This window comes from Carettochelys insculpta, chromosome 2 (assembly GCF_033958435.1).
Source record: "Carettochelys insculpta isolate YL-2023 chromosome 2, ASM3395843v1, whole genome shotgun sequence".
Taxonomy (NCBI): Eukaryota; Metazoa; Chordata; order Testudines; family Carettochelyidae; genus Carettochelys; species Carettochelys insculpta.
The window spans coordinates 110974029-110987725 of NC_134138.1; the positions used below are offsets into that span (position 1 = coordinate 110974029).

Genomic DNA, 13697 nt, shown 5'->3' on the forward strand with positions numbered 1-13697 from the left:
ACATTTGGTTGCTTTTACTGTTACTTCTCTCTCACTTGGACAGTTGTCCTAGGACATCAATGAATACAAGATACGTGTTTCAACAGAAGTATGGCTAGCTACATGAATATGTAGAAATTGAGGGCTGTTCATTTGGCCTGTCAGGCTTTACTGCCTCACATCAAGAAAGAAACTAGCACGTGGACAACATATTGTGATGTACTGTGTGAACAGAGGAACCCGATTAGATTGTTTCTGTTGAGAGGCAGTAGATCTTTGGGAGTTTTATATCACCAGTGTCATACGGTTCATTGTCCTGAACAAATCAATCAGCAGAAATCATGAATTGTTGCTCAGGCTAGATAGTGTGGGATTCATTTTTCAAACCTAGGGATCCCTCACATAGCCCTGTTCTGAATATCATCTCAACAGAAAGTGTCAGTTTTGCTCTTTCGTTCAAGGGCAAGAATCTCTGATAGGCACTTGGCTACTGTTTTGAAGAGGCAATCTGATCTATGCCTGCTTTCTGCACTACCATTTTGCACCTTTCCAGGGTATTGCTTTAGCTAAAGCAGGTTCATGTTTGTGTGATCCACCTAGCTCAGATGTGGCCTCACCAATATTGGTTCTCTTGAGTCTCTTAGTCAAGGCTCCTTTAACAGTACCTTTGAAACCTAACCTGAAACCACGGACCATGGCTGTCACTGTATCTGCTCCTGGCTGCTCACCACCTTGCCATCTTACTGTCTGGGTGTTCCATAGTTTACCCCCACAGGATACAGGATGCTCAAGGAATGTGTCAAATGTTCTCCAGAATAGGTGAAAGTAATCGATTTGATAAGTTTTACTGTTGAAATGGAACTGATTCTTCCTACAGTTAAAGCTTTACAAATAGGGTTAAAAGGTGTTTTACAAGTCTGAACCTCTCTTCAATAGAGTTTTATCTGCTTCTTCCACCTGAAACAATAAGGGTCTATTGTAGTTCTGTAAGAGTTCACCTAGTAGTTAATTCTACTTTTCACTCACCAATTGTGAGCAGCTCATACTTTGGAATCTCATGTCAATTCAATCTTAAACGGCCTGGACAGCTTATAGCTGAATGTCTTGGGCCCATTTCTTCCTAGGACTTAAATCTGCTGCTGCTAAGGTTTGTAGGTACATTCTTTAAAGTGCTCAACTACCTACTCTTTGAGACATCTCTCTAGGAAAGTAGTATTTTTGATCACTATTACCTCTGCAAGAAGTGTTGTAGACTAGTTTAGTAACTCTCATTACCCAGTTTGGGTATTTCAGAAAGGGAAAACCAGTTATATTCACATTGGAGATATTAATGTTTAACCAGTTAAGCAGTAGGCCTCACCCTAAAGGGTTGAGGATTTCCAGTTACAGTTAACCAATCGGGGCTGGAGCAGCTCCCTGCCCCTGCATGTCTTAGGCAGGGGGTTGCTCCAGCCCCATGGGGCCACCATGGGTGGGGCTGCTCTAGTGAGGCTTGGAAGAGGGGAGGGGTGGCTGGGGAGCCACCCCCATCCCATCTGGCTAATCAATTAAACAGTGTTTAACCGGTTAACTAATTAAACAGGACTTTACATCCCTTGTCCCCATCTGAAATTCCTGATTAAAATAATTGGAATTCCACCCCAATCAGGCCATTTATTTACTGGCATTCTTTGCTAATCCTCATTCTCAAAAGAATGAGAGGCTCCATGCCTTGGATGTCAGAAGGATAATGGCTTTTTGGTTGGACAAAACTAGGTCTGTTAGGTCATGCTTCTCTCAGTTGTGAACAGGGTCAAAGACCTTTCCTTTTCAGTGCAGTAATTTTTTTTCCTGCTTTTGCCTCTACTGTTTTATGCCTCTTCTATCTATGGTGGTAGCACAGTCTACAGCATCTCATGCAGGTTATACATTTTTTTTTTAAGTTCAGGTATCTGTAAAATATATTTGTCTTCATCATTAGAGCATATTTTTATAACTTTGCATGCTATATCTGAGCATTCAAGGTGCGAAGTTTGAACTGGAGTTTCAACCAGTTAGCAGTCATATGGAATGGAGGGGACGTATGTAGTCAAGCAAAGAATTAAAAACAGTTACTAACCTTTACTGTAACTGTTATTCTTCAAGATGTGTTGCACATATCTACTCCATGACCCGCCCTCCTTCCTATCTCTCTCGGAGTCTGTGTGGTAAGAAAGAATGGAGGGGGATGGAGGTAGCTCCACAATTTGATACCATTGAACAATAGCATGCAACAGCAAAGGTCTCTTACACAGTCTCCATGGGTACCTAAAAAGGGGAATTAATTGTCTTCAGGTATTAGATTAAATTGTATGTTTTTAAATGTTCAGAATTGTGAAATATATGAGGTGTTTTTTTGCAGATACATTGCAATTCCTGTAAGTTACTGGGTTTGAAATGTTCAGTGAAGGATCTGAACTTCTTCTCCAACAGGTGGCACAACCACTTTCCCTCTGGTGACACTTTCTCAGAACTACCATTTTCTGTAAACGGTGATGAAAAATTTTGAGCCACAAATGTGTTTGCGCTCTCTTGCTGATATGTTTGAACTGGTTCTTTACAAAACATTACAAAGATGGAGGTTTTATTTATATTTATACTTTTTGTTGAAAAATGTGTTCAGTTTTTTTACTTTTTATATTTGGTTTGATTTTTTTTTAAAATTTTTTAGCTCTTGGGTCTATATAGTTTAAGGTAGGTTTTTTATATGTTCCCTATGGAATTTTTTTAATTAAAATATTGACCAAGAAGTGCTATTGTGACTTCATTAATTTTTCTGAATTTGGCTATTTGATGTGTCTAGCACTATGAATTTCTCCTCTTGACTGGGAGGAAATGTGTTTTGTGAAGAATAAGGTCTTGAAAATCTGTAAGTTGCTTTATCCTGGGGAAAAGTGTCTCTTGTCATTCCTGGCTACTTCAGAAGTTTTCTTTTTCGTCTGACCAGTTGTAGATATGGTAAGAATATTAGTGTGTGTTCACATTAGGAATTTTCGTTACTTTTCTCAGGCCAACTTTGTTTAGTGCCAGCAGTAGCATGAGTGACTTGTGTGGACTGGGCATGAGCTTCTCTACTATTGTACACGTGCCTGTAGTGTGATGGTTGTTTTTTGTTTTGTGTGAGAGAGTATACTCTCTAGGTACTCACTAATTAGTGTGGAACACCTGTGCAGTTTAAAATTTAATATGATAGCTCCATACCTTTGTGATATATATCCTCAGCTGCAAGAAAGGGTATAGAAGCACTATTTTGGAAAGAAAAGAACATAGTTTGCAGGAGGAGGCAACTGCCATCTGTGGTTAATTCTCATTCAAAGTTCAGGAACTGCACAGCAGGAAAGGTGGTTGCCAAATTGCAGCTCTGTTCCTGCTGTATTTAGAAGACTCAGATCATCTCCTATAGTCATCTCCTGGGTGGTTTCCCCAGAAAACAGTGCTAAAACAAATTCATTGGTCACATTCTCTTAACTACAGTTTTTAAGCCCAAAGGACATTCCTCTTCTTTTATGTGCCTACCTTAAAGGTTAGTGTTATGGAGCCAGGAAGCAGAAAAGTACTAAACTTTCCTTTGTGGGTATTTTTTTTTTAAACACAACTGTGTGGAAGAAAGGTAGAATGGTAGGTCAGCAGTCTGAAGATCTCGAAGATGGCAAAAACTGGCTATTTCTGAGAATTTAAGCAGTATAAGCAAATCTTAGAAAAAATTGTACAGTAACTTTTTGCAAGATTGCACACTATTGCTATGCATGGGAACCAGTTTTCAGTTCAAAGATGTGTGATTTGACTTTTACTTGAGAAATCTGTTAATACTCCACACCCTGTCACTTCATTTGAGAAAAGTGTTTAAATTTTCTCAGACTAAGACATGGACAGTTAGTAATAAGAGTTCTCATTTTTCATAGCTGAATATGACTGTCTTCAGGATACAATGTATAAACAGCATCTGTTTAAATGAGTGATTTTTTTCCAATGGAATTCTAATTACACTGGAAAAATAACTACCGATTAATGGAGGCAGATGTTGGACAGAGTAATTTCCACTCTTTCAAATGTAGGTTTTATGTAATTTGAGGAAATCCAGAGCTGTAGCAAAAGAGTGTCATTTATATAAACTCTCTCAATTACCTCTCATGTAATAAACTTTTGGTTTATCCCACTATCAAGTAATATAGCTAATTAAATGTCATACGATACAACTGATACAAGATCCCTATTGAGGACTTAAGTCAGTTGGTAAGTGGATTAGTAAATAAGGTTTTATTGAACTTATTTTGGCTTTTGTTGAAAGTAAACATCTAATATGGACTTACAGAATTATCTTTGCAGCTTATTGTAAGGGCTAGAGCCATTAGTGCTAGAAGGAACTGTGCAGCTCAGGTATGACGTAGTTTTGAATAGATACTTTAAAGATACCTATTCTTTTTCCTGCTACTACTGACTTATTGTATTTAAATAATATATATTGTTTTTAAAAATGGTTAATCTTTTTATAGCATTGCAGATTTACCAGATTATTCCATTTTGTGTTTTTGTTTTATACATGCAGGTCTTATCCAGCCAATCCCAAGGAATAGCCAGTTTTTCCAAAGTTATTTTAATAATAGTTTTGGAAATGAAGCAGACAGGCCATACAAGTGTTTTTACTGCAATCGAGCATATAAAAAATCTTGCCATCTTAAGCAACATATCAGGTAAAATAAACACAAAAGAGAAAGGAAATGTATTTAATTAAAATAATTTAATGTGAGGACAATTAAAGTGGAAGGTATTTATAGATGACTCATTGCTAAGGCTTCAGCTCTACTACTTTTTTGTCCTTAGCTAGTGAAAACTACAGTGTTCACTTTAGTCAGGTTGGTCCAGATTTTGGACTAAGGCTTTTTCTACCTTTGCAATTGACCAACACACCTTCTGTTGTTTATGGATGCTTGCCTCCCAGTCCCCTACAAATGGCAAAAGTTTTGCTGCATCAAAGGCAAGTGTGAATGCTGCTTTTGTCAGGAATGCTCTCCTGCCAACCAAGTGAAAGACACTCATGGGGGCTAGCAGTATTTTGTCAGTAAAAGTGCCAAAAACAGCATCTATATGCATCAACCTTTGGTGGCAGGGATGTGTTGAAGCAGCCTTGTTGCTAAAACCTGCATAGTGTAGATGTAGCCTAACCTGTACCCTGTGCCTTGCCATCAGTATTGGTGTTGCTTGGGTTATTAGTGTGGAATTTATTGTTGTGACTCTTATGCGCCTAATTTTCTAAAATGTGTATGATATGTGCAAGCAGTTGCATGGACATTTACTTCACAAATTGATGGCAACATTATATACAACTGTAAAGGGGAGTTTCTACCAACTTTGCTTATAATTGTGTGCTGAAGTGTAATTGTATAATCATTTTAAAATTATATTTGCGGGTTTTGTTGAATAAAATGTTAGATGCTTTTTGATTATGTTTTTCCAATTTGTTCTTTCACTTTTTTTTTTTTTTTTTTGAAAGATCACACACTGGAGAGAAGCCATTTAAGTGTTCTCAGTGTGGAAGAGGTTTTGTCTCAGCTGGAGTGCTAAAAGCACATATTAGAACTCATACAGGATTGAAAGCTTTTAAGTGTCTTATATGTAATGGGGCCTTCACTACTGGTGGCAGCCTCAGGCGACACATGGGAATCCATAATGATCTTCGACCATACATGTGTCCATATTGTCAAAAAACATTTAAAACGTCATTAAACTGCAAAAAGCACATGAAAACTCATAGGTTGGTATGCAACTTTTTTTAAACTCTTTTAGTACATTTCAGTAGTTCATCCTTAAAGCTTCTTGAAACCTGGCTTTGATTTAGGCACTGTGTATTATTATTTGGGTGCTAAAATGGTTGAGTAATTTAATTAGCATAATTAAGAAAAAGTCCTTGTTAATATTTAGTATAATGAGTCCTATGGCATAACTGAAGCTCCTGAAAGAACTACTTCAATACAAATAAATGATGATAAAATAGTAGAGAGAAAATAGAGATAAAATAGTGTGTCTGTGCATGCATTGTTTGCTAATAAAAGATCTTTTCTTTCATTTGTAGGTATGAGCTTGCACAGCAGCTTCAGCAGCACCAGCAAACTGCTTCAATAGATGATTCATCAGTAGATCAGCAGAGCATTCATGTTTCTACTCAGATGCAAGTAGAAATTGGAAGTGATGAGCTGCAGCAGTCAGAAGCTGTCACAACAGATCAAGAAGCTATTTTAGAACTAGATCAGCAGTCTAGTACCCACAGTCTGGTACCCACAGAAGAAACGGGACTGGGACAACAATTGACTGACCAGCCATTAGAACAAGATGAAGGTATATATTCAGAACATCAGAAACTCCACATAAGAAAATATCAGTTATCAGGGAAGTTCTCAAATTATCTTACCTTGAAAACATTCATGAATTCTGTATTAAGACATTTCAAATAAAGCTTAGGAAAACATTTCTTTAAAAGTGAACAAGAATTACTGAAAATTATTGAAATTACTGAATTTTTTTTACTCTGCATAACTGTGTAAAATATTCTGGGAGATATAAAATATTTTACATTAACTCTTGTCTGTTTCTATTGGCAAACAAATCTAAACAATAAATCACAAAAGTATGCGTAGTAGTCTTTCATACATTTTCTTTCTACATAGTCATATTCCAACATGTGACTTCAGGACTGCCCTGGCAGATAATTTTAAAATAACAAAAAGGGGAAAAAAGAAGACTTTAAAGTTTGAGTAAAGACTAGTAACTAAATTTATTTGTGACTAATTACATATCTACATAATTAATTTACGTTTTCTTTTATGTTCCTGATTTCAGATAGGTTTGTGACCTCCCAGCATGCTTTACAGGAGAACATCAGTCAGTTTCACCAGCAAACTCTAACACAGCAGGCATTTGATCAACAAGGGTTATCACAAGGTTAGTTACAGATACAAGTTTTTGAAATTGAAGCTCTTTGTAATTTTGGGAGTATTACCATGGTTAGGCAAATTGTCTATATCTGATGATATTTGAGTGATAGAAGGATAAAACATAAATAACTGGCTGGATCCCTGAACGATTTATTTCTAGATGCCTTAATATTCGAGCTTATTGAAGCTGTAAAATAAATTTTAAAAGGAAGCATAATTTTGCATGTTATCTAGACTCCACTGTAACTTTCAATTTCAGTTTTTTAAAGAAATTTGTTTTCAGGAATGGTCACTTTTTTGAATGAGCGTGAAAAGTTTATATGACAGCGTTATTTAAAGTCTGCAGAAGGGCAGTTCTTCGAGCAAGTGATCATGTGCATTCCTATTGGTGTGTGTGCACTCCCTGTGCATGATCATCAGAAGGTTTTTCCTCTGGTGGTATCCTTTGGACTGGCTGTGGTGCTTCTAGAGTGATTCTTGCAGGGTGTTGTATATAGGGCTCAGCTGGTCCTACATCCTCTCAGTTCCTTCTTACCATCAGTGACTTTGCTGGAGCACTTGATCTCTTACTTTACAAGACAACCCTAACTGTGGCTTTTCGTACCCTTTTCTTTATGGTTAGGTCTTGTTGTTTGGAGTCAGGTAGTTGATAGTTGCCACTGAGGTGGCGTAAGAGTGAGAACATCACTTAAAACTCCTGCTTATGGAGTTGGCACTTTGACCCCTAGTGCCTGACCTGGCAGTGTCGTCTTTCAGGAGCAGTGCAACAGCCTCCATGCAGGGTGCATTGGCTTCAGTGTGGGACATGCCACCGCCTTGTCAGAAAATCACAAAAGAACAATGGCACTGATCCCCAGCCTGCAAGTCAAGATCCTCTGCCTTGCACTGATCTCCAACTTCAGTGTCCTCCCTTAAGGTTCATTTAGCTTGATCTGTTTCTGTTTGTGAGCAGGGAATGGTTTAAAATTCAAACTTATGGGCATGTAGGCTGCATCTGTACTACAGGATAAATTTGACTTTTAATAAATTAGATTTCTTAACTTAGATGTTAGGAATTCAAATGTAAGCATCCACAAACCTTCTAGAAATTTGTCCCTCCATTTCTCCGAGTAGTTTCCATGTCCCCATTGCCTTTTCCAAGTTCGACTGTATCTATCCCACAGTGCCTTAGCCCTGGTTGTTCATGGGTTTTTGATGTCACTATCCCAGAATGCAGAGTACTGTCCCAGAATTCAGAGCACCCAGTAACCACGCGAAAAGGAATGGGAGACAGTGCTAGCACAATCATGCATCATCAAATGTTTCAAGTCATTACACACATTAAGGCAAGTTCGCAGACGGTTGTGCAACGTCAGTTACAAAGTGAAATGATGGTTGACTGTAATGATGATGAAGGTTTTGAAGAGAGAATCTTTCTATTGCAGTCCAACAACACACAATCCTGAATGCATTGCTGACAGTGGAGTGGCGGTTTTGGACTCGTGAGACAAACATGCATTGGTGGGACCACATCATTTTGGAGTCCTGGGATGCATAGCAGTGGCTCTAGAACTTTTGCATGTGCAAATCCACTTCTGTGGAACTTGGTGATGTGCTAGTGCCTGCCCTGAAGCACAGCAACACAAGAATTAGGCTGGCTTTAACAATTTGGAAGTGAGTGACAATCGCTCTCTGGAAGTTTGCAACACCTGACAATTACTGGTCAGTGGCAAATCAATTTAGGTTGGGCAGATCTGCAGTGGGGACTGTGGTGATGCGGATAGCCAATGCAATCTGTTGGCTTCTCTCCAGGAAGACCAGGACCCCTGAGAGATGTGCAGGCCTAGTGGATAACTTTGCTGCCCAGGAGTTTCCTAACTGCGGTGGGGAAATAGATGGCATGCACATCCCCGTCATGGTCCTGGCCCACCTGGCCTCTGAGTATATGAACAGAAAGGGGTACTTCTCCATGGTATTGCAGGAATTGGTACATCACAAAAGTTGTTTCACTGACATCAACTCGGGATGGTCAGGAAGGTTCACAATGTGCACATCTTCCAAAATTTGGGGCTATACAGAAAGCTTATGGATGGGACTTTTTTCCAAGACTGGAAAATTTGGATTGGTGACATGGAGATGCTTATTGTAATGTTGGGTGACCCTGCTTACCCTCTGTTCCCTTGCCTTATGAAACCCTACACAGGAGCCCTGCACCACAGCAAGGAAAATTTAAATCAAAGACTCAGCCAGTGCAGAATGGTGGTTGAATGTGCCGTTGGCCATTTAAAAGTGAGGTCCAGATGCCTATTGACCTGTTTGGACCTTTATGAAACTAATGACCCCACCATGATTACTACAGCTGTTGTTTTGCATAACACTTGCAAAGCCAGGTGGGGTTCTTTCGTGAAGCCTGGAATATTGAGGCTGAGGCCATAGGCAGGGCTTACTTGCAGCTCCCTACATGGCCGTTCACCAGTAACCATGTGAAGGCAGCAGGAATCAGGGATGCTTTAAAAAATAGCTTCATGAATGATCTGCCATGCATATGATGGTGATATATTTCTGTGCTGTAATAAAAGAAATGAAATGAAAAAAATGCTGAGCAGGAAGGTGTTCAGCCATCTGCTGAGTTGGGGTAAGAAAGTTCCTTGGTGGTCACTGGAGCAGCCCTCATCATGGAAGAAAGACCCTGTGCTGGCAAACCCAGCTGTGCTGCACATGCTAGTTTACAGTAGCAGGGTCCATAGAGCCCCACAGCCATGTGGGGAAGGAGAAGGGTGGAGAAGGGTTCAGTTTCCACCGCATGGATGGCTGAGTATGGAGGGATCCCTGTAAATTGGGTGTTGGGGGGAGAGGGGAAGGGAAATGGGATGGGAGAAGGCCTGGAGAGCCTACCACCTGTGCAAAGAGCAGGAGATGGAGCGTGCACCAGCCACGTACTGCAGCAATGCACTCCAGGGAAATGTAAAAAGGCAGGGAGCATTACAAAAAAAAAAAAATCCAATCCAAATTCCCATGCTTCTTTAGGTTGCCAAAGAAGACACCACCCTCCTAAAATTAACAGATATTGACAAAGAAGAGTTGGTCATCCTGTGTGACCGCAAGACTGGAAAATTTGCCAAAGTGCCATGTGGCGCCATGACACCAGAAAGCTGTATGGTTGCCTGACGTGGAAAGGTGTACTACCATGGAAGCCACAATAAGTCAGGCCTGTCCAAAAACCTGGTGCAAAAAAAATACAAGAGTGCCTGGATAACGCATTTGAGGAGATCTCCAAAAAGTATAAGTGCTCCATCCCCAGAAATACTAATGTGCTGTTCTGAGGGTCACAGATGCATAGAAAACCTGTACCCATACCTATACCCACCCGCAACGGGCTTCTAGCATTCAGAAAAAAATACTCACCAGAACAGCTTGGTCCTGAGGTCTTGGGGGCTGGTGTAGAGGGGACCTGCATAAGGGGCCCAGTTCCAGCTCTAGGACAAAGAGATCCAGTCTGTCGGGAAGAACTTACTTGGGCCCCTGCTGGTTTCCCCTATCTTCCTCTTCATTGTCGTCTTCCTTGTGGCCGTACAGCTCTTCTTGGGGTCACCTGGTACTCTAGTCCAGGGCCTTCACATCTGTCATAATTAATACTGAGCAATATGGTTGGGTCCCCTCACAAAGCACATGCAGCTGTTCGTAATAGCAGCAGGTCTGTGGAGATGTCTTGGAACATTGGTTGGCTTCCTGGACTCTGTGATAGGTCTGCCGGAGTCCTTTCACCTTCACCTGACCTTAAGTAGAATCCTGGGAGTAACCTCTGGCAGTCATCAACTGTGTGCTTTTATCATATGTGTTCACATTTTTTTTGCTCACCTGAAGTGTGCTTGCCCTGGATTCATCTCCCAAACTGCAAGAAGATTCAGAATCTTTTGGTGGGTCCATGCTGGATCTCTCTTGCAAGCCTGAGAACTACTAGGCAGATCACTACCCTGAGTGCTCATGATTGAAGAAGATGGCAACCGGTGTGGTGCAATTGCTACCGATGCAATGTGATGTGATGGGTAAAAGAAATTTTTCATTATGGGCGCCCTTTATATATCAAGGACTGGGTGCTGATTAATTCTAATTCAAATTCAAATTCACGGGCTTTCTGTGACCTCCTTCCTGCACACCTGGGTTACGTCTACATGTGCACGCTACATCAAAATAGTCTATTTCGATGAATAACGTCTACACGTCCTCCAGGGCTGGCAATGTCGATGTTCAACTTCGACGTTGGGCAGCACCACATCGAAATAGGCGCTGCGAGGGAACATCTACACGCCAAAGTAGCACACATTGAAATAAGGGTGCCAGGAACAGCTACAGGCAGGGTCACAGGGCGGACTCAACAGCAAGCCGCTCCCTTAAAGGGCCCCTCCCAGACACAGTTGCACTAAACAACACAAGATCCACAGAGCTGAAAACTGGTTGCAGACCCTGTGCATGCAGCATGGATCCCCAGCTGCAGCAGCAGCAGCCAGAAGCCCTGGGCTAAGGGCTGCTGCACATGGTGACCATAGAGCCCCGCAGGGGCTGGAGAGAGAGCGTCTCTCAACCCCTCAGCTGATGGCTGCCATGGTGGACCCCGCTATTTCGATGTTGTGGGACGCGGATCGTCTACACATGCCCTACTTCGACATTCAACTTCGAAGTAGGGCGCTATTCCCATCCCCTCATGGGGTTAGTGACTTCGACGTCTCACCGCCTAACGTCGATTTCAACTTCGAAATAGTGCCCAACACGTGTAGCCGTGACGGGCGCTATTTCGAAGTTGGCGCCGCTACTTCGAAGTAGCATGCACGTGTAGACGCGTCCCTGGAGAGCAGCAGCCATACCAGGCAGGTAACCACGTAGCTTTGTGGGATACATATGGGACACTTCTGGAGGCTAATTAATTAGATTTTGAGATATGACGCTTCCACACTGGCCTTTATTCAAATTTTAAATTGGAACTTGATGCTACACCAGCTGGTACCGACAGTTTCATGATATCTGTATGAGTGCTCCCTAATTCTAACTAATGGTATTTACAGTGAAGACAGTGGTGTTTTAATATCGAGCTAAGTGCCTTAAATTTGAATTTATCTCAGAGTGTCGACATAGCCCTAGTTTCAACCTTAATGACATAATACTTATTAACACACCCTAATTACAAGTCAATTATTATTTGAATTACTATTGATTATAATTTCCTCATTTTTTATTTAGTTCCTTGTCTAGTTGAATAGCTCCCTTTGTAAGAAGGTAACTGCTTCTTTTTACTTCAGTTTGTTCCACAGTTTAAAATCTTTTTTATTCTTTGCTATAATGCATTTTATGTAAGATTTGATTGATGGTATTAATGTCTCAATTTAAGCCAGCCTGATCTGGATCCATTAAAGTCCACTGGAATTTTGTGACTGACCATCCAATCTGAGAGAGTTCCAAATGGGGGGGGAAAAAAAGCAGAAATACTAGTTTTTCTCTAGATGTTAATTTTCCAATTTGGTCATTTGTTTCAAAATAAGACATTATGCAAGTTTCATCTCAAAGTATTATATAATTTAGGCTTCAGTTTCTGCCTGTTCTTTATCATTTAGTAAATATAGATGGGTAAATGCTTTTTCAGGGAAACATATCTTTTTGGATTCCTAGTAATATTCATTTTTGCCACAGAAATTTACCATGATGCTCAACATATTCTACAAAACATGATCAAAGTTTCATTTGTATAAGACTTCTCCTATTCTCCTTGGACTCTCATCCACAGTTTTCCAACTTTTTGAAGTTTCCTTGAAGCTATTGGAGCCCTTCAGTTTTTTTGAATTTCAGGTAGGTAAGCATATGCGCGGATGCATGCGTTAAATTGGTCGACCCTCTCCCTATGTCTGCATCTGTGCTTCATGCTCCTCAGTTCTTTTTTCCTGCCAGCTAGGTGGGACATCTGATTCTGACATTTGTCTTTTCTTTCATTGGCACTTATAGACTGTAATTCTTGTTAAATATGTTAGTTAAATGTTTAATTTCTTAATAAAACAATGTTGGAGTATTCTGAAATTTTCATAACTTTTACTTCAAATAACCAACCAGAGAGAAGACATAGACCTTTGCAGGTCTATATAGAACTATCAGGATCATACATGACAGTTTTTGTAGGAATCACAGTCTTTTACGGTATACCTGTTTTGTTCAGCTAGATTTTCTTCTTTTTACCAAATAAAACTTTTTAAAAAGTTTTGATTTTCCCCCTCTTAGAGCAATATAGGCCTGCACCATAATCTGTTATTCATAAGGGCTGGTTTTGACAACATCAAGAACGAAGGAGCACTGATGTTTTACTTGACAGTTTCCATATAGAGTGGTCCCCGATTCTTTATTTGAAGACATCTTTCGAGGATCAGAAGCAGTTCTTTTCCAGATAAGTTTTTGGGCTTATGACTTTCCAATTACTGAGCATCAGCTGGCATAAAGCATTCTAGCTAATGGATCACTTCACCATTTTCTCCTTTGATGCCTTTCTCTAAGTACAGTTGGATGCAGCAAATGTAGGTAGTATCAGTGATGTGATGGGTTAGCTCTCAAAGGCAAACATCCACCCAAAATATGAAGTTTCTTTAACTCACGGGTGCAAGCACTTGACATAAGGCTTCTGTCTTGTCTTTGCGGTCATTCTGGTGATTAACATTTAGATAGTAAGCAGATGTATAGAATATGTAGTTGACAGTGCCTTGTTTCCACAGAGATCCCAACGTGCATATAAATTCCTTGGAACTTCTACATTTCAAA

General features: G+C 40.2%; 1 protein-coding gene across 3 annotated transcripts in view; it reads left to right on the forward strand.

Moving 5' to 3' along the window:
• ZNF236 (zinc finger protein 236) overlaps positions 1-13697 on the forward strand; it is a 178311-nt gene that overhangs the window by 97194 nt on the left and 67420 nt on the right. For all 3 annotated transcript variants that reach the window (XM_074987533.1, XM_074987534.1, XM_074987535.1), the window contains exons 13-16: positions 4544-4688; positions 5489-5749; positions 6068-6330; positions 6832-6933. In XM_074987533.1, coding sequence (XP_074843634.1) covers positions 4544-4688; positions 5489-5749; positions 6068-6330; positions 6832-6933 — 771 coding nt within the window. The remainder of the gene's footprint in view (positions 1-4543; positions 4689-5488; positions 5750-6067; positions 6331-6831; positions 6934-13697) is intronic.